The 27136-nt window shown below is 36.2% G+C and overlaps 1 protein-coding gene across 1 annotated transcript in view; it reads left to right on the forward strand.

Annotated features, from left to right (window-relative positions):
* Positions 1 to 26677, forward strand: part of OTOGL (otogelin like) — a 344392-nt gene extending 317715 nt beyond the window's left edge. The window contains exons 46-60 of the mRNA XM_049884965.1: positions 360 to 489; positions 1585 to 1770; positions 3371 to 3583; positions 4096 to 4200; positions 5283 to 5390; positions 5825 to 5926; positions 6461 to 6565; positions 6651 to 6691; positions 18067 to 18130; positions 19264 to 19442; positions 19892 to 19996; positions 22177 to 22296; positions 23980 to 24025; positions 25527 to 25606; positions 26474 to 26677. Coding sequence (XP_049740922.1) covers positions 360 to 489; positions 1585 to 1770; positions 3371 to 3583; positions 4096 to 4200; positions 5283 to 5390; positions 5825 to 5926; positions 6461 to 6565; positions 6651 to 6691; positions 18067 to 18130; positions 19264 to 19442; positions 19892 to 19996; positions 22177 to 22296; positions 23980 to 24025; positions 25527 to 25606; positions 26474 to 26674 — 1785 coding nt within the window. The 3' untranslated portion in view covers positions 26675 to 26677. The remainder of the gene's footprint in view (positions 1 to 359; positions 490 to 1584; positions 1771 to 3370; positions 3584 to 4095; positions 4201 to 5282; positions 5391 to 5824; positions 5927 to 6460; positions 6566 to 6650; positions 6692 to 18066; positions 18131 to 19263; positions 19443 to 19891; positions 19997 to 22176; positions 22297 to 23979; positions 24026 to 25526; positions 25607 to 26473) is intronic.
* The last annotated feature ends 459 nt before the right edge of the window (positions 26678 to 27136 follow it).

Genomic DNA, 27136 nt, shown 5'->3' on the forward strand with positions numbered 1-27136 from the left:
AATATTTCAGGAGTTCCAATTTTATCCATGGTAGATCAAACCCTTACTCAGTAGGTAGAAAAGACAGTTGTAACCAAAAGTGTGATATCAGAAATGGGTTTTTGCTAGGTCCACATTCCCTTTATAGGGCAGCCAGTATTGTAGACAATATTCGTCTTATCTAAAATGTGTGCTTAAAAATATTGTAAATCATAGATGGCATCTAATGTCATAAGTTTTTGAAAATCTAAGGTCTAAGAGGAACCATAATGAATATTAACTTGTGACCCTTTCATTCTCCAAATACTCTTAGTCTAGCTTAGGGTCTTCAGAGGAATAAAGCCACGTTACTCATCCCAAGCTAAAATGTATCTCTCTAGGTTTCACCGCAGGATTTCTGTGAAAAGATCTGGATCAATTTGAACTATGAATGTGATGCGCTTTCTGCTTACGTAGCTCTGTGTAACAAGTTCGACATCTGTATTCAATGGAGAACACCTGATTACTGCTGTAAGTAGCTATTAACTAAATAGTATTTTTCAACCATTAAATACCATTCCATTTTTTAGCATTAGCTTCATTCTTTCATTTTTTAATCACAAAATAATTCAGTAATAATAAAAAGCATGGAGAAAGAATAATATATCACAAATGCCAGTTCTATTACACAGCTTCAGAAATGAAACAGTTAAAAATGAAGCTTCTTGTATGCCCTCCTATTCCTTTTCTTCTCTTTCCTTCCCCAGTGGTAATCACTATTCTAGATTGGAGCTGCTGATTCATAGAGAATGTGCGCCATCTCCAACTTAAGCATATACCAGAAAAAAACCCACTGCCATTGAATCAATTCCGACTCATGGAAACTCTGGTGGCGTAGTGGTTAAGTGCTAAGGCTGCTAACCAAAAGGTCGGCAATTTGAATCCGCCAGGCGCTCCTTGGACACTCTATGGGGCAGCTCTACTCTGTCCTATAGGGTCGCTATGAGTATGAGTCTTGAGCGTATATACACTGTCATATCGCTCTTACCTGGGACTGTACCAGTTTATACCCCCACCAGTTGAGCATTCATTTCTTACCAGTATGGCTTTCCAAGATCACTGCCAATCAGCAAGAATTTTCTAAAACATCAATTAGAAACTGCTCAGCACTGGTAGTTACTTTTGAAAGTGAAGGATTAAACCTAAATATGCAGCACTTTTCTTTTTTATGACTTGTTTGAATTACATGAAAACATGCTATGCTGGGCACACTATTTTATCTCCTCTTATTGCATTTTTTTTTTTTTTTTTTTTTACATCAGGAACTTAATAATAGTTGACTCTATATGCCAGAATTTGGCTGCCTCTTGGTCATATTTATTTCATATAAATTAAATGAACGTTTACCACTCTAACACCCAATGTTAGCTGAACACATGATAGATGCTCAGAAATAGCTATCCATGGTTTTGTTTCTGATTTATAGTTTCATTGAAAATGAAAAATGGACTTTAAAGAGATTAAAGTGTACAAAGTTCATTTTCAGAAAGATATCTGATATTCCTTTTATTAGAATTCAAATAGATTATTTTATCATTAGTAAATTCTGTCATCTAAAACTCATAGCTCTGAGCTGCCCAGCGGGGAAAGAATATCAGCCTTGTGTGCAACCTTGTGAAGCACGTACGTGTCTAAACAGATGGTTCTACGATCACTCCTCGTGTTTGAATTTAAGAGAAGACTGTGTGTGCAAAAACGGAACCGTTCTCCACAGGCCAGATTCAACTGAGTGCATTCCAGAGAAAAAATGTGGTAAGCAGCAAAGTAAAAATGACTTTTTAGGATTCCAACAAACAAAACATTTTTAGACTTTAGAGAGATATGCTGAGGAAGATTGATCAAGTTAATCTTAGTGTTGGAAGGGTAACAAGTTTGTTTGTGGTTTCTACTTAATATGATTTCTTCTGAAGCTAACAAAATAGGTGCTTCAGGGGTGATGTGGTTTAATGGGTACCTGTGCCTCTAACAAATGGGAGAGAGCGTGGCATAGTAAGAATTAAGAGTGTAGTTTGTAGACTGAATACAAATCCCAGTTCTCCCATGTACCAATGGCTCACCTTTACTTCTCTGAGCATCAGGTTATGCATCTGTGAACCAGGAAAATAATAGCACCTATCCCATAAAGCTATTGTGGGGATAAATAAAATAATAAGCGTTTGACATGTAGCACAGTGCCTGAAGAAAAATAAACACTCAAGAAATGGAATATAGCATTATTACCTGAGGGAAACGTTGAACATTTCTTCTTTCATTTTCAAACCATTTTATTCTGACATACTGTCTCCACAGTGGTGGTAGACAAAAGAAAGTACAAAATTGAGAAAATTGCAGCATGATGCTTCGCCAGCCTTAGGGCTCATCGTGAGCATCATCACGGTCAGAAGTAGAAGGAATTTGCTAATAATTAAAGGGAAAACTGATGGAAGTGAAACGCATAGATAGTTTCCGGAACAAGCTTGTGTTTGCCAGTGAAGAAAGCATCTGTGGAAGACTTTGAGAATCCACAGATGTGGTTGTGTTTGTTCTTTAAAACCAATGAAATCGGTTTGCTAATAAATGGGTAATAGAAGAGAAGCTCATTAGAGACTGGGGGCATGGTTGGTCACATTTATCTCTGTATTTCCTAAAAAGAACTACCAGAGGGCCATTTTTACCATAAAAGTAACACTTTTACAATAAAACCAACAGAGACACTAAACAATATTTTTCTTAATTGCCTACTTTCCACTTCTAGATTTTTATTAAAGTGGAAACATTTTGAATTTTCATGACACAAATGTCAATGATTGCCCAAAAAACCAAACCCACTGCCTTCGAGTCGATTCCAACTCATAGTGACCCTATAGGACAGAGTAGAACTGCCCCATAGAGTTTCCAAGGAGTGCCTGGTGGATTCAAACTGCCGACCTTTTTGTTTAGCAGCCATAGCTCTTAACCACTATGCCACCAGGGTTTCCTGATGTGATGTAGGGGCTGCCTTATTTGCTAGTACCAATTATTTCAATGTTTAATATTTTAAATCTGATTTAAATTTATATTACTGAGTTAGTTCCAACTGATGGAAATCTTATTTAAAATTTTGAATCAGAAATAACACAGTGACTTATTTATAGAAGAAAACATACACATTTACAAATATAGAAGGGAGAAATACTTTCAGCAGACTAAATCAAAACTTTCATTAAAGAAAAATGTAATGTGTATCTGATGAAAAAAAGAATCTGAAAAGGAGAGCTATGTGACATAGCATCTATATCAGTGGGCTGTGTCACCATCTGAAATCAAAACATTACAGCTTGATTTATTTTAGTGTCCAGGTTTTGAGTGACATAACATTGTCAATCTTTCTAAGTGTGTACTGACATTGAAGACCAACCCCGTGCTGCTGGGGAAATTTGGAACGGGGGCATTGACGAATGCTCTCTGTACAAATGTTTGGAGAATGGAAGCATTATTCCTATAGAGTCTGACTGTCATGAAGAGCCCTCACCAATTTGTGAACGAGAAGGTGAAGTCGTCATGGGCATTGTTGATAAATGGACCTGCTGTTCAGAGGAAATTTGTGGTAAGCAAACAGGCTGATGCCTTTAGTCCGTTAATGCCACAAAATATGTTGATAGTTTCTGTTAAAAAACAGGGCATAAATGATGTTTGCTATTAAAAAAAAAAAATCAAGGTTGAGGTAACAATATAATTGCTGCCATAAATGTCATTTACACATTCTCAAAGGAAGTTTTGATTCATTATTGTTTTGCTGATTTTGCAAATATGCATGCAAAAATATGGCTATTGGCAAAGAGTAATATTTATTAATACATGACAATAAAAAAGACTTAGGAATCTAAGAATTATGACAATCAGGAATGAACCCAAACCCAGTGCCATCGAGTCGAGAAAGATATGGCAAATAAACTTAAAGCTGCAGCCTTTTCATGTATGGTCCATTTTGTGAGCTGAATGGGCTTAACTGCAATGTAAAAACATGTATAGTAAGAACCATTGCCCTGCTTTGAGTTAGCAGTGTAAGACGCTAGATATGTTCATTAGTATTTTAATGTTTCTGTTTCTTATTTTCAGGATGTGACATGGCTTTGTGTGACGCTACCATTCCAATGTGTGCGAGTAGTCAAAAATTGGTCATTGGCCATAGCCCTCTTTCTTGCTGTCCACAGTACCAATGTGGTGAGTAACCACTTAGGAAAAATAAGAGTTAGGTTCATTGTCCATTCAGAATAATGACTAGAGTCTTATTCCTTGTAACTCCAAGAAAATGATTTATTATAAAAGTTTGTGGCATTGTCTTACAAATGTAGTTTTTTTTTTTTTTTTTTAATTTGCCATCTCTCTCTCTCTCTCTGTATATATATTTAAACCCACTCCTCACCAACATGGTTAGGCCCCAAAGACCAGGTAGTTATGCAAAATGAGCATATGCCCCGAGCCCATCTTCAGTGCCAGCGCCCCCTACAAGTCACTCACCAACCCTTAGGCACCCCTGGTGCATTTCAGCATGCACATGGTGTAGTGGGCCTCCTTCCCCACTGCTGAAGAACCCATGGGGATTGGGGGTGGTAGTGTTGGTGGATGGGTGTTGCCCACTACCTCCTGCCTCCCACCCTGCACAGGGACTCTGCTCATCCTCCATCCGCTAACTCCTGCCCTGGGTGGGAGCCCACTTGTCCGCCATCTGCCCTGGCCTTATAGTCCCGTGCAACCTCCTTTCCTCTCCCTCCCTTCCTGCCTCCCCACATCTACCTCCCTGGTACCTTTGGGCCCTCACCCAGCTTCCTCCTGCCTGTCTGCAACCTCACATTGTCCCACCGTTGCCCTGCCCCTCTGTGGCTGGATCTAGATGTCATGGATGAACAGGAGAAGGCGTCCTGCCGTCGACTGGCTACCGTTTCTCACGTGGTCCAGCTGTTGCTGGTACCTCCAGTATAATGTTTGGGGTGGCCCACAGAGGGTGTCCCGGGCCCAGCCATGGCTCTGGGTGGGGTCCAGACCATCAGAGGCACCACCTGAGAATTTTTTCAAAGTTGTCGTAAACGGAAACTGTCAGATAAGGAGATAGTTGATAAGTGAGGAGTAAGTGTGTATATATATATGTATGTATATATATTCTTCTGCCATTTCTTACATGTTTCTGCTAATATTGAGAGCTTTAAAATAAATTATCAGCAAATTCAAAGAGAAATAAGCATTATTTCATTTTATTCAACCACTTCACGCTATACAAATTTTCAAACATCTTTATGCTTCTGCAGAATGTGACCCAGTCCAATGCCCTGATATTCCAATACCAGAATGCAGAGAAGACCAATTCATGATTCAAGTTCAACAGGGAGAACCTTGTTGTTTCTCCCCTCTCTGTGGTGAGTGTTCTGAGAGATAATTTCTTGAAAGGAGAGAAGATCTGTTTTCCTTGTTCCCAATTTTATTAAATCCAGGGCTTCAAACTGGTTTGGTCCAGTTTAAACCCCAGCTGAGTATTTGCACTTCCACCCCAGATATACTGAATCAGAATCTACATTTTAGCAAGATCCTCAGGTGACTCTGATATATAATAAGTTTTGAGACCCACTGCTCTAATAGTGGTTCTCAGAATTGGCCCCTAATCAGCAGCATTAGCATTGCCTGGGAACTTGTTAGAAATATAAATTTTCAGCAGGGGTTCAAACTGAAATGAACTGGTTTGAAGCTCTGATTAAATGCAGTATTTTTTATTTAGATTTTATTTGTGTATGGTATTATGAACTAATAATTATTTTGTATTTAGCTCAACCATGCTTTTTTGTTTTGCCTTTAGTTTGTGAACCTTGCACTGAACCTGTTCCACTATGTACTGATGGGGAATTCCTCACTGTGGATCTTAATACTACACAATTCTGTTGTCCTCAGTATTACTGTGGTAAGTGTATTTTAACTAGCTGAAAATATTTAGACATGTCCGATGTTTAAAAAGCCCATTGTATCTTAGTTGTACTGTTATACCAGATCTTAGCTGAAATCTTATGAAAATATGTATTAAACACATGTATTATTTTTATTTTTACACATCTAAGAGCTCATTTTTGTAAGAGCTCTTCTTGGATAATTGCCTCCCAAAAATAGATTAGCTATTGCTTTTCTTATCATTGTAGAATTTCTAGATGTTCAGATGATTCTACATCCTCTTGACTTCCTCTTTTGTCTTGCACCCCTGCCATTTCTCAAGACCTTTCACCTGATGTGCTATCTCAGCACTACTGCTGTTGTTGTACCTCCCTATGAGTCACTTGTTCTGCCCTCACCAACACTGGAAATTGGGTACTTGGAGAGGCAACACCAGGGAAAGATGAGGCAACGTACTACATCAGTAACGGCGGTGAACAAAACGCTAGATAATAAGACCTGGCTGTTACAACATGAAGTTAATCTTTACCCTTATAATCTTTCTATTTAGTTTGTGACCCAAATCTTTGCCCTACGCCACTATTCAACTGTGCAGAAGATACGAAACTTGTGAAAGAAAATGTATCTGGTCAATGTTGTCCGATATGGCATTGTGGTAATTAACTTCCATATTTTAAAGTTTTATTAAATTATATTAATGTTTTCTGATCAATCTAAATATGTTTATTTTTGCCTTTTAGAATGTAGCTGTGAAAATCTTATTATACCAACTTGTGAAGTGGTAAGAATATGTATTTTGAATGGCTTGTCCTATTACTAAATTGGTTTATTATTCTTTTATAGCTTTCATTTCAGATTCTTCTCAGAACTAATAGAATCATCTTAATTAAACTGCACTGAAGCAGATTAAAATAATCTGCTCTGGTATTAGAGTACAATCAACCTTTTATATTTTATTTAAGATAGGAAAATACAATAACTTATTTTTTTCCACTGGAGACATATCAATTTAAGTTTACTGGTCTCAATGTGAAACAAAACACTGAAAAATGACCTTAATATTGAAAAGAGCCCTCAATGATTCTTCAAGGTAGTGCACTGATAATGTATCTTTTGTAGAGGAGGAGGAGGTATAAACATGCACTTTCACATTAGTTATTCATGAACATGTAAACCTTATAGAAATTTCTAAGATTCAATTTTTAGAAATAATGGTTATGACTCTGGTGTCACTTGTTTAACCATTAGGTGTGATCCGTGGTGCTTTATGTGTCTTTGTTATGTTTAAATATTTATGTTCATAATATGCCTAATAAGGCTTCAGAAAGATATTGGATTCCTGGCTCTGCTTATTAGAGAAGATGTATTTCCCTTCACAAAGTCGTTTTCTTTTCTTTTTTGCCTTCTCAAACAATGTGTATTCTTAGAGATATCATCCAAAATCTCCAGTTCAAAGCCATTGTTGTTGTTGTAGTTAGGTGTTGTTGAGTTGGTTCCAACTCATCACAACTGAATGAAATGATGCTCGGTCCTGCACCATCCTGACAATTGTTGCTATGTTTGAGCCCATTGTTGCTGCCATTGTGTCAGTGCATCTTGTTGAGGGTCTTCCTCTTTTTTGTTGACCCTCTACCTAATCAATCTAATCAAGCATGATGTCCTTCTCCAGGGACTGGACCCTCCTGATAACATGTCCAAAGTACATGAGATGAAGTCTCCCTATCCTTGTTTCCAAGAAGCACTCTGGCAGTGCTTCTTCCAAGACAGACTTGTTCATTTTCTGGCAGTCCATGGTATATTCAATATTCTTTGCCAACACTACAATTCAAATGCATCAATTCTTCTTCCGTCTTCCTTATTCATTGTGCAGCTTTTGCATGTGTGTGAGGTGATTGAAAACATCATGGCTTGGGTCAAGCAAACCTTAGTCTTCAAGGTGTCATCTTTGCTTTTCAACACTTTAAAGAGGTCTTTTGCAGCAGATTTGCCCAATGCAATGCATCTTTTGATTTCTTGACTGCTGCTTCCATGGGTGTCGATTGTGGATACATGTTAAATGAAATCCTTGACAGCTTCAATATTTTCTCTGTTTATCATGATGTTGCTTATTGGTCCAGTTGTGAGGATTTTTGTTGTCTTTATGTTGAGGTGTAATCCAAACTGAAGGCTGTAATCTTTGATCTTCATCAGTAAGTGCTTCCAGTCCTCTTTACTTTCCGCAAGCGAGATTGTGTCATCTCCATATTATAGGTTGTTAATAAGTCTTTCTTCAATCCTGATGCCCCATTCTTCTTCATGTAGTTCAACTATTTGGATTATTTGCTCAGCATTCAGATTGAATAAGTCTGGTGAAAGGATATGACCCTGATGCACAACGTTCCTGTGTTTTAAACCATGCAGTATCTCCTTGTTCTTTTAGAATGACCTCTTGGTCTGTATACAGGTTCCACAATGAGCACAATTCAAGTGTTCTGGAATCCCCATTCTTTGCAATGTTGTCCATAATTTGTTAAGATCCACACAATTGAATACCTTTGCATAGTTGATAAAACACAGGTAAACATCTTTCTGGTATTCTCTGCTATCAGCCAGAATCCATCTAACATTAGCAGTGATATCCCTGGTTCCACGTCCTCTTCTGAATCCAGCTTGAATTTCTGGCAATTCCCTGTCTATGTACTGCTGCAACCACTTTTGAATGATCTTCAGCAAAATTTTACTTGTGTGTTTTCTTAATGATATTGCTCTATAATTTCCACATTCTGTTGGATCACCTTTCTTTGGTATGGGCACGAATACAGATCTCTTCCAGTCGGTTGCCAGGTAGCTGTCTTACAAATTTCTTGGCATAGACAAGTGAACACCTCCAGCGCTGCATCTGTTTGTTGAAACATCTTGATTTGTATTCTGTCAATTCCTGGGGACTTGTTTTTCAGCAGTGCCTTCAGTGCAACTTGGACTTCTTCCTTCAATACCTCCTGAAATGGTTGAACATCAACTAATTCTTTTTGGTACAGTGACTCTGTATTCTTTCTATCTTCTTTTGATGCTTCCTGCATCATTCAATATTTTGCCCATAGAATATTTCACTATTGCAATTCGATGCTTGAATTTTTTCTTCAGTTCTTTCAGCATGAGAAATGCCAAGTGTGTTCTTCCCTTTTGGCTTTCTAACTCCAGGTCTTTGCACATGTCATCATAATACTTTACTTTGTCTTCCCTAGCTGCCTTTTGAAATCTTTTGTTCAGCGTTTTTTTTCTGCATCATTTCTTTTATTCCCTTTAGCTGTTCTGCCTTCAAGAGCAAGTTTCAGAGTCTCTTCTGACATCGATTTTGGTCTTTTCTTTCTTTTCCATCTTTTTAATGACCTTTTCCTTTCTTCATGTATGATGTCCTTGATGTCATCCCACAACTCGGCTTGTATTCAGTCATTAGTGTTCAATGCATTGAATTTATTCTTGAAATGGTCTTTAAATTCTGGTGGGATGTACCTAAGGTCATACTTTAACTCTCATGGGCTTGATTAAAATAAGTAATTTTCTTCAGGTTGAACTTGCATATGAGCAATTGATGGTCTATTCCGCAGGAGGCCCTTAGCCTTCTTCTGACTGATGATACTGAGTTTTCCATCATCTCCTTCCACAGATATAGTCGATTTGGTTTCTGTGTTTTCCATTTGGTGAGGTCCATGTATATGTTGTTGTCGTTGTTCGGAGCCGTCCAGTCACTTCCTACTCATAGCGACCCTATGTACAACAGAACCAAACGCTGCCCAGTCCTGGACCATCGTCACAATTGTTGTTATGCTTGAGTGCATTGTTGCAGCCACTGTCTCAGTCTGTCTCATTGAGGGTCTTCCTCTTTTTCACTGTATATAGTCATCATTTATGTTGTTGAAAAAGGTATTTGCAATAAATAAGTCGTTGGCCTTGTAAAATTCTATCATGCAATCTCTGGCATCGTTTCTATCACCAAGGCCATATTTTCCAACTACCAATCCTCTTTGATTCTGACTTTTGCATTCCAATCACCAGTAATTATCAATGCATCTTGATTGCATGTTTGGTCAATTTCAGACTGCAGAAGTTGATAAAAAGCTTCAATTTCCTCATCTTTAGCATTAGTGGTTGGTGTGTAAATTTGAATAATAGTCATATTAACTGGTCTTCCTTGTAGGCCTGGGTTATTTTCCTATCACTGACAGTGTTGTACTTCAGGATAGATCTTGAAATATTCTTTTTGATGATGAATGGATGCCATTCCTCTTCAATTTGTCATTCCTGGTATAGCAGATTGCATGATTCAGAATGGCTGTTACCAGTCCATTTTAGCTCACTAATGCCTAGGATATTGATGTTTTTGTGTTCCATTTCATTTCTGATGACTTCCAATTTTCCTAGACTCATACTTTGTACATTCCATGTTCTGATTATTAATGGATGTTTAAAGCTGTTTTTTCTCATTTTGAATCATGCCACATCAGCAAATGAAAATCCCAAAAGGTTTACTTCATCCACACCATTAATGTTGACTCTACTTTGAGATGGCAGCACTTCCCAGCCACATTTTGAGTGCCTTCCAACCTGAGGGGCTCATTTTCCAGCACTATATCAGACAGTGTTCAGCTGCTATCCAGAATGTTTTCACTGGTCTATTTTTTTGAGAAGTAGATTGCCAGGTCCTTCTTCCTTGTCTATCTTAGTCTTGAAATTCTGCTGAAACCTGTCTACCATGGGTGACCCTGCTGGTATTTGGAATAACAGTGGCATGACTTCCAGCATCAAGACAGTATGCAAGCCACCACAGTATGACAAACTGATAGACATATAGTGGGTGTAATAACTGAAAGGCATAAGAACATCAAATGAGTTAATGTTTAGGAAACTATTTTACAATTTGTAAAGAAGTATAAAATGTAAGATATTATTAGCTTATGGGAAAAGCCTCCCACACGTCTATCAGTTTGTCATACTATGGGGACTTGTGTGTTGCTGTGATGCCGGAAGCTATGCCACCAGTATTCAAATACCAGCAGGGTCACCCATGGTGGACAGGTTTCAGCTGAGCTTCCAGACTAAGACAGACCAGGAAGAAGGACCCGGCAGTCTACTTCTGAAAATAATTAGCCAGAGAAAACCTTTATGAATAGCAGCAGGACATTGCCTGATATAGTGCTGGAAGATGAGCCCCTGAGGTTGGAAGGCACTCAAAAGACAACTGGGGAAGAAAGCTATCTCCTCAGAGTAGAGTCAACCTTAATAATGTGGATGGAGTCAAGCTTTCAGGATCTCCATTTGCTGATGTGGCATGACTCAAAATGAGAAGAAACAGCTGTAAACATCCATTAATAATCAGGACCTGGATTGTATGAAGTATGAATCTAGGAAAATTGGAAATCATCAGAAAATGAAAAGGAACTCATAAAGATTGATATCCTAGGCATTAGTAAGCTGAAATGGACTGGTATTGGCCATTTTGAATCAAACAATCATGTGGTCTACTATGTCAGGAATGACAAATTGAAGGGGAATGACATTGCATTCATTGTCCAAAAGAACATTTCAAGATCTATCCTGAGGTACAATGCTGTCAGTGATAGGATAATATTCATACGCCTGCAAGGAAGACCAATTAATACACCTATTATTCAAATGGCACCAACCACTAAGGCCAAAGATAAAGAAATTGATTTTTACCAACTTCTGCAGTCTGAAATTGATTGAACATGCAATCAAGATGCACTGATAATTACATTGGAATGATTGGAATGGGAAAGTTGAAAACAAAGAAGGAGGATTGGTAGTTGGAAAATATAGCCTTGGTGATAGAGACGATTCCGTAGATCACGATTGAGTTTTCCAAGACTGACGGCTTCTTCATCGCACATACCTTTTTCCAACAAAATTAATGGTGACTATACACATAAAAAAAAAAAAAAATTTTTTTTTTTATACACATGGAGCTCACCAGGTGGAATGCACAAGAATCAAATTGACTACATCTGTAGAAAGAGACAATGGGAAAGCTCAATATTATCAGTCAGACCAAGGACAGGGGCTGACTTAGAATCAGACTGTCAATTACTCATATGTAAGTTCATGTGGAAGCTAAAGAAAATTGGAAGAAGTCCCCAAGAGCCAAAGTACGATCTTGAATATATCTCATCTGAATTTAGAGACCATCTCAAAAATAGATTTGATGTGTTGAGCGCTAATGACTGAAGACCAGACAAGTTGTAGAGCGACATCAAGGACATCATACATGAAGAAAGCAAGAGGCATTAAAAACAGAAGAGAAAGAAAAGACCTAAATAGATGTCAGAAGAGACTCTGAAACTTGCTCTTGAACGTTGAGTAGCTAAAGCAAATGGAAAAAATGATGACGTGAAAGAGCTGAACAAAAGATTTCAAAGGATGGCTCGAGAAGACAAAGTATTATGATGACATGTGCAAAGACCTGGAGGTAGAAAACCAAAAGGGAAGAACATGCTCAGCATTTCTCAAGCTGAAAGAACTGAATAAAAAATTCAAGCCTCAAGTTGCAATAGTGAAGGATTCTATGGGGAAAATATTAAACGACACAGGAAGCACCAAAAGAAGGTGGAAGGAATACACAGAGTCAGTATACCAAAAAGAATTGGTTGATGTTCAGCCATTTCAGGAGATAACATATGATCAGCAACTGATGGTACTGAAGGAAGAAGTCTAAGCTGCACTGAAGGCATCGGCAAAAAACAAGGCTCCCGGAATTGATGGAATAGCAATTGACATGTTTCAACAATCGGATGCAGCACTGGAAGTGCTCACTCGTCTATGCCAGGAAATTTAGAAGACAGTTACGTGGCCAACTGACTGGAAGAGATCCATATTTATACCTATTGTCAAGAAAGGGGATCCAACTGAATGTCAAAATTATTAAACAATATTAATATCATATGCAAGTAAAATTTTGCTGAAGATCATTCAAAAGCAGCTGCAGCAGTATGTTGACAGGGAACTGCCACAAATTCAAGCCAGATTTAGAAGAGGACTTGGAACCAGGGATATCATTGCTGATGTCAGACGGATCCTGGCTGAAAGCAGAGAACACCAGAAAGATGTTTACCTGTGTTTTGCTGACATTTACTGGCATTCGACAGTGTGGATCATAACAAATTATGAATAACATTGCGAAGAATGGAAATTCCGGAACACTTTATTATGCTCACGAGGAACCTGTACGTAGATCAAGAGGCAGTTGTTTGAACAGAACAAAGGGATACCTCATGTTTTAAAGTCAGGAAATGTGTGCATAGGGGTTGTATCCTTTCACAATATTTATTCAATGTGTATGCTGAGCAAATACTCCGAGAAGCTGGACTACATGAAGAAGAATAGGGCATCAGGATTGGAAGAAGACTCATTAACAACCTGTAATATGCAGATGACAAAACCTCGCTTGCTGAAAGTGAAGAGGACTTGAAGCACTTACTGATGAGGACCATAGACCACAGCCTTCAGTATGGATTACACCTCAACATAAAGGAAATAAAAATCCTTACAACTGGACCAATAAGCAACATCACGATAAATGGAGGAAAGATTGACGTTGTCAAGTATTTCATTTTACTTGGATCCACAATCAACACTCATGGAAGCAGCAGTCAAGAAATCAAAAGACAAATTGCATTGAGCAAATCTGCTGCAAAAGATCTCTTTAAAGTGTTGAAAAGCAAAGATGTCACCTTGAGGACTAAGGTGTGCCTGACCCAATCCATGGTGTTTTCAGTTGCCTCATATGCATGCGAAAGCTGGGCAATGTGATAAGGAAGACTGAAGAAGAATTCACACCTTTGAATTATGGTGTTGGTGCAGAGTATTGAATATACCATGGGCTGCCATAAGAATGAACAGATATGTCTTGGGAGAAGTACATCCCCTTACAAGCATGGATGGCAAGACTTCATCTCATATATTTTGGATATGTTATCGTGTGGATCAGTCCCTGGAGAAGGACATCATGCTTGGTAAGGTACAGGGTCGGCAAAAAAAGAAGATGACCTTCTATGAGATGGATTGACACAGTGGCTACAAAAATGGGCTCACACACAGCACCAATTGGGAGGTTGGTGCAGGACAGGGCAGTGTTTTGTTCTTTTGTGCATAGGGACTGACTCCATGGCACCTAACAACAACGTGCCTTTTATGTATCACTGAGTTTATTTGAATCAATTTTTGTGTCAAGAATCAAATTCATTTTATACTGATATATGAAAAGTAAAGCATCCAAGGAAATTTGATATTTAAATTATAATTCTGGAAACTTTAAGTCTGGCCCTAATTTTGCTTAGAGGAATCTATTGTTGTTAGTTGTCAAGTTGATTCCAAGTCGTGATGACTCCATGTGCGCAGAGTAGAGTTGCTCCTTAGGGTTTTCAAGGCTGTGAACTTTATAAGTGGATCACCAGGCCTGACTTCTAAGGCACTTCCAGGTAGATTTGAACCACCAACCTTTTAGCTGGAAGTCAAATGCTTAACTATTTGTGCCACCCAGGCTTGCTTAGAGGAATCCATATTATATCCTATATGGAGGAGTTTGAGCATCTGTCATGACAACAGCTAAAGGTTATACAATACTTTCTGTGTGCCAGGCTCTCTTTTAAGCTCTTTACATATGTTGACCCATTCATTTCTCTCAACAACCCTAAGAGAGAGGCAGAATTATTACCCCCATTTTACAGATGAAGGAACTGAAACACATTGGTTAAATAGCTTGCCCTAGGTCAAATAACTAGTAAGTAACACAGCCAGGATCAGCACAAAGGCAGTCCCACCCCTGAGTCTGTGCTATTACTGTATCTTCTGCTCCTAATTTACATGCCATAGCAGCCTTGCTCAGATGCAGATATGTCAGCCTAGGACAACCTCTGTAGAGCAGATCAAGAACCTTTCCACCAAGAAAAGTTCCCAGGTGTTCTCTTTTCTCTAATCGTCTACTGTTGTTATTACGGTTAGGTGCCGTCAAGTCAATCCTGAGTCATAATGACCCTGTGTACAACAGAATGAAATATTCCCTTGTCCTGTACCATCCTCATAATCATTGTTATGCTTGAACCCATTGTTGCAGCCACCACTGTGTCAGTCCATCTTTCTGACAGTCTTCCTCTTTTTCACTGACCGTCTAATTTACCAAGGGTGATGTCCTTCTCCAGGAACTGATCCCCCCTGATAATATGTCCAAAATATGTGAGATGATGTCTCACCATCCTTGCTTCTAAGGGGCATTCTGGTTGTACCTCTTTCAAGACAGATTTGTTCATTCTTTAGGCAGTCCATGGTATGTTCAATATTCTTTGCCAACAACACAATTCAAAGGCATCAGTTCTTCTTCGGTCTTCCTTATTTGTTGTCCATCTTTTGCACCCATATGAAGCGATTGAAAACACCATGGCTTGGGTGAGGTGTGTCTTGGTCCTTAAAGTGACATCTTTGCTTTTTAACACTTTAAAGAGGTCTTTTGCATCAGATTAGCCCAATATAATTTGTCATTTGATTTCTTGACTGCTGTTTCCATGGGTGTAGATTGTGGATCCAAGTAAAATGAAATTCTTGATATCAATCTTTTCTCTGGTTTTCATGATGTTGCTTATTGGTCCAGTTGTGAGGATTTTTGTTTTCTTTATGTTGAGGTGTAATCCATACTGAAGGCTGTGGTCTATGGTCTTCATCAGTAAGTGCTTCAAGTCCTCTTCACTTTCAGCAAGCAAGGTTTTTTCATCTGCATATTGCAGGTTATTAATGAGTCTTCTTCCAATCCTGATGCCCCATTCTTCATATAATACAGTTTCTTCGAGTATTTGCTCCCTGGTGGTCTACTTCTGAAAAGAATTAGCCAGTGAAAACCTTATGAATAGCAGTGGAAGATAAGCTGGAAGACAAGCCTCTTAGGTTGGGAGGCACTCAAAATATGACTGGGGAAGAAAGCTGTCTCCTCAGAGTGGAGTTAACCTTAATGATGTGGATGGAGTCAAGCTTTTGTTGTCAAGCTTTCATTTGCTGTTGTAGCAGGACTCAGAATGAGAAGAAACAGCTGCAAGGATCCATTAATAATTGTAAGGTGGAATGTATGAAGTATGAATTAGGAAAATTGGAAATTGTCAAAAACAAAATGGAAGCCATAAAAATGAATATCTCAGGCATTAGCTGAAATGGCTGGTATTGGCCATTTTGAATCAGATAATCATATGGTCTACTAAGGTGGGAATGACAACTTGAAGAGGAATGGTGTTACATTCATCATCATCAAGAACTTCGTCGTCAAAAAGAACATTTCAAGATCTATCCTGAAGTACAGTGCTGTCAGTGATAGGATAATATCTGTACAATTGCTACTAGAAACTCAAAATTAAGCAGTATAATTTTAAAGCTAGGAGAGGCCATAAAGATCTTATCTATTTTCACTCATTTAGTTGTTGTTGTTGTTGTTAGGTGCCGTCGAGTCGGTTCTGACTCATAGCGACCCTATGCACAACAGAACGAAACACTGCCCAGTCCTGCACCATCCTTACAATCGTCGTTATGCTTGAGCTCATTGTTGCAGCCACTGTGTCAATCCACCTTGCTGAGGGTCTTCCTCTTTTCCACTGACCCTGTACTCTGCCAGGCATGATGTCCTTCTCCAGGTACTGATCCCTCCTGACAACATGTCCAAAATATGTAAGACGCAGTCTTGCCATCCTTGCCTCTAAGGAGCATTCTGGCTGCACTTCTTCCAAGACAGATTTGTTCCTTCTTTTGGCAGTCCGTGGTATGTATATTCAATATTCTTCGCCAACACCACAATTCAAAGGTGTCAACTCTTCTTCTGTCTTCCTTATTCATTGTCCAGCTTTCACATGCATATGATGCGATTGAAAATACCATGTCTTGGGTCAGGCACACCTTAGTCTTCAGGGTGACATCTTTGCTCTTCAACACTTTAAAGAGGTCCTTTGCAGCCAATTTCCCCAATGCAATGCATCTTTTGATTTCTTGACTGCTGCTTCCATGGCTGTTGATTGTGTATGCAAGTAAAATGAAATCCTTGGCAACTTCAATCTTTTCTCTGTTTATCATGATGTTGCTCATTGGTCCAGTTGTGAGGATTTTTGTTTTCTTTATGTTGAGGTGTAATCCATACTGAAGGCTGTGGTCTTTGATCTTCCTTAGTAAGTGCTTCAAGTCCTCTTCACTTTCAGCAAGCAAGGTTGTGTCATCTGCATAATGTAGGTTGTTAATGAGTCTTCCTCCAATCCTGATGCCCCGTTCTTCTTCATATAGTCCAATTCTCATATTATCTGTTCAGCATACAGGTTAAATGGGTATGGAGAAAGAATACAACCCTGACGCACACCTTTCCTGACTCTAAACCAATCAGTGTCCCCTTGTTCTGTCTGAACAACTGCCTCTTGATCTATGTAAAGGTTCCTCATGAACACAATTAAGTGCTCTTTTAGTAGGTAAGGCAATTGAAGTTTAGAGTGACTGCATGATCCATCATCATGTTATTATTTTTTCTTATTTTTATTGAACTTTAGATGAAGGTTTTCAGAACAAACTAGTTTCTCGTTAAACAGTACACATATTGTTTTATGACATTGGTTAACAACCCCATGACATGTCAACATTCTCCCTTCTTGACCTTGGGTTCCCTATTACCAGCTTTCTTATCCTCTCCTGTCTTCTAGTCCTTGACTTTGGACTGTTGTGCCCCTTTAGCCTTGTTTTGTTTTATGGGCCTGTCTAATCTTTGGCTGAACGGTGAACCTTGGGAGTGACTTCATTACTGAGCTATAAGTGTGTCTGGGGCTATACTTTTAGGGTTTCTCCAGTCTCTGTCAGGCCAGTAAGTCTGGCCTTTTTTTGTCAGTTAGGATTTTGTTCTACGTTTTTCTCCAGCTCTGTCTGGGACACTCTATTGTGGTATGATTATGTTATTTATTGTGAGTGTATTCCAAGGGCTATTAATTAAAGGACCATTGGGTTAATTCAAGCCTGTTTACTATCCAGTATGTAATAAGTATCTGCTATGTGTGTGGCTGTGTGTGTGCTGGGGAACTTATTAGATGTTTTGTTGTATGTGTGTGGTTGTTTTTTTTTTTTGCTGTTGTCATGTAATAAGCCATATCTTTCTAACAGGGAGAATTTACTACAATTGACCATAACTTTCAGAGTGGCTGTGGATGTGTACAGTATCTATGTGGTAACTATGTTTTTTGTTACTTTTGAATGAACATTGTTGGTATCTGTTGTTCACTATTAATAAATTACAAATGATTTTCTTTGAGATGTATAACACATTTTAAACCATTCACTAATTTCTGAATATAAAATATATATAAATAATAATATATTTATATATATATTATTATTATATAATATAAAATATATGATTATTTTTCAGTTTTCTATTTTGTATTATCTCTAAATGTTCTGGAAAATTTGATAACAGGACAGAAAATTGACTATATATTTCATAGCCTTCACAGGTTTTTTAAGTTGCTTCTATATTTTTTTTTATTCTTCTGTATTGAATTTTATAATGGCAACATCAGAAAGTAATAGGATTTTTTGCCATTGTTTTATTACTATTGGTATTAATATTGCAAAGCAAAAATAAAGTTTTTTTCTATGAAACAAATCTTCATATTAAGCATAAATAAGCTAAAAGAAAATAGCCTTTTGTTCAATAGCTTAATATTTTTGTACTTTCAGATGAGAAAGGGCTTAAGTTCAGTGTTGGAGAGGCATAAAGAGCTTCTGAGTTTTTTGTTACTCCCCCAGCCTACCTTGATATACCATTTTAAAAGATATAATAGCACATTAAATCAGGAAATATGATTTACATGACTTTTTATTTTGCAACAGAATAAAATTGAAAATTTTCTCTAAAAATAGTAATTAAAATCCATGAAATATTATGCAGTCTCATTATGGAGAGGCCTATTACTGTTGAATGAGATTTTGCTTTTGTCCACATCAACCTCCAAATATTGTCATGTTATGTCTCGGGAAGACAGAGTAGCAAGTAACATGCCCATCCCTAAAATTTTGTATTCTGGAACCTGCTGTAAAATATAGCTTTTTGAGGAAGTTCAAATACTGACCAGCAGTTGGTTTTACAGGTCAATTTCTTATTGTATGCTAAGGAATAAATGTGCTATATTAATTATTAAGTAACTCTTGGGTTGTTAACAATAATATTAAGGTAAAGATTTTGTGGGTTTTGAAAAATTGGCCTATCCCAATCAAAAGACAGACTTAAAACTCCATCGATTAATGAATAAAAAACTCTAGAATTTTCTGTTTGGCTAATTTTTTTTTTTCTTTTCTTAGAAAAGGATGATGTGTGTGTATTTCAAGATGGATCAGTATTGAATCCTGGCCAATCTATGATAAAGTATTTGGAAGGGGATTTTTGCTATACTATAGAGTGTCTGGAAGAAAAGGATAACTACACAGGCTATCACACTCTGAGTTTTACAATGGTGAATTGTTCAAAAGAATGTGACATTGTAAGTATTTTTTTTTTTTTATCAGTGGTCCTGGTGAGAATTAGTGAATCCTAAAATGGCATCTCCAGAATTTGAAATAGTGAATACTATTCATGAGTTAAAAATAGATACTTGAGTAGGTCTTCAACAACATATCAATGTGTAATATGTCTGTATAGTTTAGATTATAACTTTTCCTTGAGCTTCAGGAGTCTTATTGTCTACAGCTTGCTTGACCTGAGGTTGTTACACTTGGTTGATAAATCTTGGCTGCTAGATGTAAAGGCCAACATTTATTTCACTTCTAATATAGCTATATAAAGTTAATTATTATTTGAAACTCTTCAGAATTCACCTTGGAAATGCTTAGAGGTGAGCAGTTATTTTTGGGAAGCGCCTTCAGAACTAGCTCATTTAAAAATACTGGTATTGCGCACATGACTAGTTCAATGTATTATCATTACATGCAGCACCAGGTATACATTCCATCTCCAAGTGATTATGATTGCTGTGGTACCTGCAAAAATATATCCTGCAAATTTTCTATGGAAAACGGAGCATCAGTTATATATGAGGTATGAATTCCTTATTTCTTAAAATGTGTTCCTTAGAGGCCAACTCTCAGTGCTATTTTCTGAATAAGATGTGCTTTAGTCAAATAAGCTTGAAAAATGTCTCTCACACACACCCCCTCCAATGCAATACAAGCGTGTAATATACTACATGCATACAATGCACAAAGTACAGTTACATTTGCTACATTTTAAAGTAACTGATAGTTTATGTTATAAAAAACATGTTTAACTTGTTTCTCAAACTTATTTTATTGTAAGTTTTTACTCCATGCCCCCTCCCCTCCAGATGTGAGAAATGGGCTTTGGGAAATGCTGATTTCTAATCATTACAAAGGATAAGATCAATAATATTTTATTTACTCATTTGAAATGAAGCATTTTAATAGAAATCTGAAACTCACGATGTTAGAAATTTCGTATTTCAGACATTGAAAGTTTCAGTGGGCATAAAAGAAAAAATTTAGAATATTTGATAACTTTTTAAAAAGATGATCCTAAAGGTCAACGATACCAAGGAGCCAAAGGATCCCATTGCTACACCACGTCTTTCCACCATAAACAATAAGAGAATTATTTGGAATTCTCCCATTATTCGTAGTAACCCTACACAGAAAAATGGAACTTTGTGATTCTCATGCAGTTGTTTAATGATGTCATCAGATTTAGGAGGGTCACAAGTTCTGTTTATAATTTACATTATCTGAAGGTAGTTCCAGCTTCTTAAATTTATTTAAGGTGTTCCCTTAAAGACTATCTGGAGGACTTATTTCTGGTATTCTTACTTATATGGGATTAGTCAAAGACCCAAAAGAAAAGCAGATTTCCCTAAACCTCCACATTTATTAGGTATGATAGATGAAAACTATCCTCTGATTGTCTTACAGTTGTGTGTAAAATAATGTTGTTGATTTAATAGTGTTGATGTTGTTGGTAACGTTTTTCTGTTTTTATCCTAACAATATTTCTGTCTTATGATATATTTTTTAAAAGAAGTCTTGATAGAAGCTTATAAAGTGTCGAGAAGACATAGGTGTCAGAGAGAGGAAAAGGATCAGAGACTATTTGGAAAAATACAATAATTTGGGGACTTTTGTAAAAGGACAACATAAACTGTAAACATGTCAATAATTCAGGAAACATCAGTGTCCATAATCAATATTCATGATGATAATCCCGAGATTTCAATAAAATGTTAAATTGTGTTTATAATACTTTTTTAAAAAACACAACATATAATGCCGTATAGGTAAATATACATTAAGATTTTTAATCTTTGGCTGTCTCAGGTAAGCTTTATTTATCCAGAAATTTAATTTCTATGAAGCAATTTTTTATTTCAGATAAATAATCTCCATTTACACTGAAAATGTAGATCTATTCCAGTTAAGGTTCAGAGAAAACATGAAGCTATTCATAAATTAGGATAGAAAGTAGAGAAGCAGAAGTGGTCAGGATCATCGAAAATTCTTCCCTGGTCTTCAGGGAATCTTCAGGCCAAAGTTTCACTAGGTTTTAACATGTGGGTTATTAAAATAAAAATACAGCCCAGAAAGTATAGCCCTGTAATTAATAGGTATTTTCAGCTGATTTTCTTTTTAAATAGAAATTCTGAAATCAAGAATGAGACTAACAGTCGTTATATTTAAGAAATTATTAAAAATAGGAATAGGTTTTTAAAATAACTGTAAGTTATACAAAATTAGAACCGTAAGTCAATATGCACTGTCATAGAAGGAGATTTTTAATTTTTTGGTGATAAGGGAGTGGAAGAAAGAATAAACAAGTCCTAAGAAAGGAGGTGTACAAGGAATATGATTTGTTGTTTTATAATTAGTGAGAAAACATTAGAGCAAGACCTTTGACACTCGGCCAAATTAGGTAATTAATTTTATAGTAGAAACAGATACCTATTTGCTTCTTTCTACTACAGAATTAATTATCTCATGTGGACAAGTGTCAAAGGCCTTCCTCTATTATTTTGTTGCTGATTATAAAACAACATATATATATGTAATCATTTTAGATAAATTTGGGGACATTTTCAGATGGCATACCTTGTAACACAAGAAGCTCTATATCTTGATTTGATTTTTGATTCAGTGGGATAGGAAAATTTTTATTTAAGAAATCTAGTACATTTTAATAAGAAAAAATTATTTACTTTCTCCTTTTATTTTTAGGAGGGGAGTACCTGGAACTATAATTGCACCACATATGAATGTGTTAAGACTGGTGCAGGGGCAATGATTTTGAACTACAGTATGGTCTGTCCCCCTTTTAATGAAACTGAATGCAAAATGGTTTGTACTTTGTTATAAAATAAGAAAATCTAATGTAATTGAGAAAATACATATTGTGTTTTTCAAGGTCGTATTTATTTTGTGGCTTATTTATTTTGGTAAATGTTATCTTTTTACTTATAAATAAAAACACTATTTGATTGCCTCTGTTTGCCATTTTGAGTTATATAAAAAACAAAACCAAGCCCATTGCTGTTGAGTCAATTCTGACTCATAGTGACCCTACAGGATGGGGTAGAACTGCCCTACAGGGTTTCCAAGGAGCACCTGGTGGATTTGAACTGCTGACCTTTTGGTTAGCAGCCTAGCACTTAACCACTACGCCACCACGGTTACCTTGAGTTATATAGGGTGTCCCAAATAATTTTGACTTTCTTGGAATGGACACTTTGCTATCTCTGGTTTTTTGTGAGTAGATCAAGGAATAATTGAAAAATCATTTGATCAGCTGATCTGATCTCTTTTTCAGTATGGGTCACTAAGCCAATTAATTAGAGCTTGGCCAATTATCTTCCTAAAACAAACAGATTCCTGTTGTCACTTACCTTTTAATACATGCTTGCCTAAGAGAAATTTGCCTTACTCTTTCTGATCACAGGCCATTGTAGAACTTAGGACAAGTCACAGCATTTCCGATCTTTTAAGTGCCGTGGCTGCTAATCAAAAGGGCGGCAGTTCAAATCCGCCAGGCGCTCCTTGGAAACGCTGTGGGGCAGTTCTACTCTGTCCCATAGGGTGGCTATGAGTCGGAATCGACTCAACGGCAGTGCATTTGGGTTTTTTGAGAAATTTGCTCTACCAATTCCTTACTCCCTCAGAGTCTATTGAGTGTGGTATTTTTTAAAGTTGTGCAATTTTTATTTTTAAGGATTCTTTCTAGTTTTACTAATTATTTAGGCAATAAGAATACCCAATGAAAGATGTATTATTGCTTTATTCTGCTGTATGGAAGAATATTCTTAAGTGTAGAAAAATAACAGTCTCGATTTTTTTCCCAAGCTATACCCTTTTAATGATGATGGCTAGATAAATAAATAGATACATAATGTACTAAAGTCATAGGATTTTAGCTCTGGAGGAAAGCTTAGGCATCATCTTATTGCACAGGCGCATTTTTTTGGAGTGAGAAATTATTCTCTCATTTGAGGTTCAATGAGCAATTTACTATAAGCAATCAGCAGCTCACTACAAGAATTCCAAAGACAATCTGTAAAAAAATTTATTTATTTAGCCTTAGACAAGAGCCATTTAAAGCAGGGAAATATTTTCATTAATATTGAAGAGAAAAGTATGTTATTTTAGCATTTGGTTATATTCAGAAGCGTAGCCTAGTCTGATAGTTTTTTTTGCAGAGTTGAAAAAAAAAGAATAGCTTTTGTTTAGATTACTTATTATTGTTTTATTTTGGTCGGAAATATTTTATGGCATTTAAAATTTGTTCTTTTAATTAGGTTAATCTTTCTGCACTCTTGTTCATTACGCTAATTTAGAAGTAATTTAATCCTACAGAAAATATCTGTTCTTAACTTGAAGAACAAAGAAATTCTTATTAGAGATAAATCCCAATCATTTTCCTATGAATATATTGTGATTTATTTAATAAAAATATTGGGAAGGTTTTTTTCCCCCTAGTCTAATAGGAAATGGAAGAACATTGTTTTAACATTTTTTCCCTCTTCCTAGAATGAAGGCCTTGTAAAGCTTTATAATGAAGGCTGTTGCAAGATCTGTAAGTGAGAACATGTTACGTGAATTAACTTCATAGATTTGTTTTATGCTGATTTTGCTGTTTCTCTTAAACTTCAGTTTCTAAGATACAAGGAGGGAAACAAATTTCATAATGTATGATATTTAAAGTTTTTTGTGTCATGTAGTTGTTAACTTTGTAATTTAGTCTTTATCTTCTAGATATGAATAAAGTATTCTCAATTTAAAAAACTTTTAATTTGAGTACTGTTTAATTGTCCAAAAGATATTTCATGAGATATTAGTAAGTTTTCTAGTAAAGTTTGTAAGTGCCCTGTAGTCACATTTACTGGGACTGAACTACATAAACATAAGTAGGTTATCATGAAAATGGCATTGTGATTCCTAGAAGGACATATAGGGTGCGATACTTTCCAAATCTATTTGAACACACTGAAAGTCTGTGGTTCTGTACAGTTCATTTGGGAAATGCCATGTTAGTAAATTGAATTTAAAAGCTATATATGAATGCAAGTTCTGAGAATTACTTTGATGAAGTTATATGCGTGCAATATACTTTATATTAGTCTGAACTTTAAAATTTATTTCAAAGTGGTTTTGAATGATTTTTAGGACTGAAATAGAACAGAGGGATAATCATGCAACCATTTGTTTTTTCTTTTTCCAAGTGTCTGAATTCACATAAAGATAAAAATAGGAGTTTAGGAAAATTGATGTAGACAGTAATTTTAAAATTGTTTAGAAAAGCTTTCTGAAAAAGAGCTACAGCATAGTATAATGCCATGTTGTAGAGTTGGATTCACAAATTGTTGTGCTTTTGAAGGGCTTAATCCCACAAATATGTAAAGGTGGCCTTGTCTACTCAGAACTGTATATAATCAGGTTGCAATATTAAAATATTGATATACCGTAGTTACAATATATATTATTGAACACAGAGATAGCTTATAAATCTGCTAAGTTTCCTGTACACTATTTTTTCTTCATGATAATCCTATGAAATAGGTTCTACAATTATCCTCATTTTTAGTTAGAGAGGTTAAGTTCTGTCTCTTCTAAGTGGTGATATATATGTATATTGGTGACTGATGTTTTTATATATATATATATGTTTATGCACACACACATATATGCATTTATTTAGTTATACATACCATGGTACATTCCAAAATTATTTTAAAACACATATATACGACACTTTGGTTGATGTTAGCATTATTACACGTGTGGAATGTTTTCAAATTTGTGATTATGGTAATTATTCTAAGACAATAAGATAAAGAGTTAAATATAAATCTAGAACATATAAGGGAAAATCTATTTAGAATGTGAAACTATACATTTCACATAAAATATGTAAGAGTGAAAATTTTGAATATCTCTCATTACAGGGATATATTTTATATAAATACATTTGTTTTTATTATATTTTTAAATTATAGACATATTTGTATATTTAATTAACTCAAGAAACAATTCGACATGGGCCTCTTGTTGAATAGATACATTATATTTTTTACCAGGCAAACGAGAAGAAAGAATATGCCAGAGAGCGATTATCAAAACAATCATAAGGAAACAGGACTGTATAAGTCGAAGCTCTGTAAGTCAAAAAAATATCATTTTTTATATAAAGTGTATGTGTTTCCAGAAGTATATATGTCACAGCACAAATAAGTGTTTTAAGCCAACAAAATGCCAACACTTATTTAACATTGAGACTATTTTTATACTCTAATATTAAAATAATTTATTTGTGAAGAAGTATGAATTATTCTTAGCATAAATAATAAATAGTTGTGAATGATACATCCAATCCAGACAGATGGAAATTAAATAAGTATATTTGACTATATATTGTCTTAATTATACAGTTTGACTCAGGAAAAATAGCCCTACTTCTAAGCGTCATCCCCTTTAATATGACCTGTTTGATTCTATATTCTACTTGACTCATGACATAATGAAGCTTACAGTAGGATCATTAGATTGTGATTAATATATTCCATGTTTTTGTTGTTAGTTACCGTTGAGCCATTGACAATTTATGGCTTGCCTATGTGTGCAGAGTAGAACTACTCTGTAGGGTTTTCAAGGCTGTGACCTTTCAGAAGTGGATTGCCAGGCTTGTCTTCCAGGGCATCTCTTGTTGGTGTCGAACCACCAACCTTTTGGCTAGTAGTCGAGTGCTTAACTGTTTGCACCACTTAGGGATTCCTAATATATTGCATATTCCTGCTTAATTGTGAGTATACATTTCTTTCTTTGAGTTATGTCAGCACTGCTCTGTTGGGCGTGACCATTGACCATCTCTTTCACTTACCTATTTTTAAACTTAGTATTTTCTGACATCTGCTAATAGGCAGAAGCTTGAGGTTTTCAGTGATGAGGAAAAAGACCTTGATTTCATTGTGAAAACAAATAACTAGCATTTTTAAGACTTTTTTTTTCTTATTGTCTCTTCTTACAGGTAAATGTTGCATCTTGTGATGGAAAGTGCCCATCAGCTACTATATATAACATCAATATTGAGAGCCACCTAAGATTCTGCAAGTGTTGTCGTGAAAACGGAGTGCGAAATTTAACCGTGCCACTGTATTGCTCAGGAAATGGCACTGAAATCATGTACACTCTCCAAGAACCCATAGACTGCACATGCCAGTGGCATTGAAGTCTTGGATTCCAGGAACTGTACACAGCATCATAATGTCAAATGGAGTTAACTTTTATCATTTATTATTTAGGCACTGGATAGATTTTTACTTTTTAACAATAATGTGTTTTTTAGACTATTGGGATATGGTAATTTAACAGTTGGTACGAAACCTATACAATTTCAATGGCAAAATTAGATTTCTTGATTTACTCTCAGATAATTATATGATTTTAAGACATTCTGCTGAAATGCTGTTATGTATATAATTGCACATACTGCAGACCTGGAATATTCATTAGTTCAACCCAGTGCCGTCGAGTCATTAGTTAGTAGGGGTTATTTTACAGAATTCCTTCTATTACATTCAGCAGTTACTGTTTTATTTTCAGAGTCTCCCATAGCTATCCAAATTAAGATACCTTTGAATCTGTACTGTTTAGTCTGATAAATGTAACTGGTTAAAATTGGCATCTAGAT

This window comes from Elephas maximus, chromosome 4, assembly GCF_024166365.1.
Source record: "Elephas maximus indicus isolate mEleMax1 chromosome 4, mEleMax1 primary haplotype, whole genome shotgun sequence".
Taxonomy (NCBI): Eukaryota; Metazoa; Chordata; class Mammalia; order Proboscidea; family Elephantidae; genus Elephas; species Elephas maximus.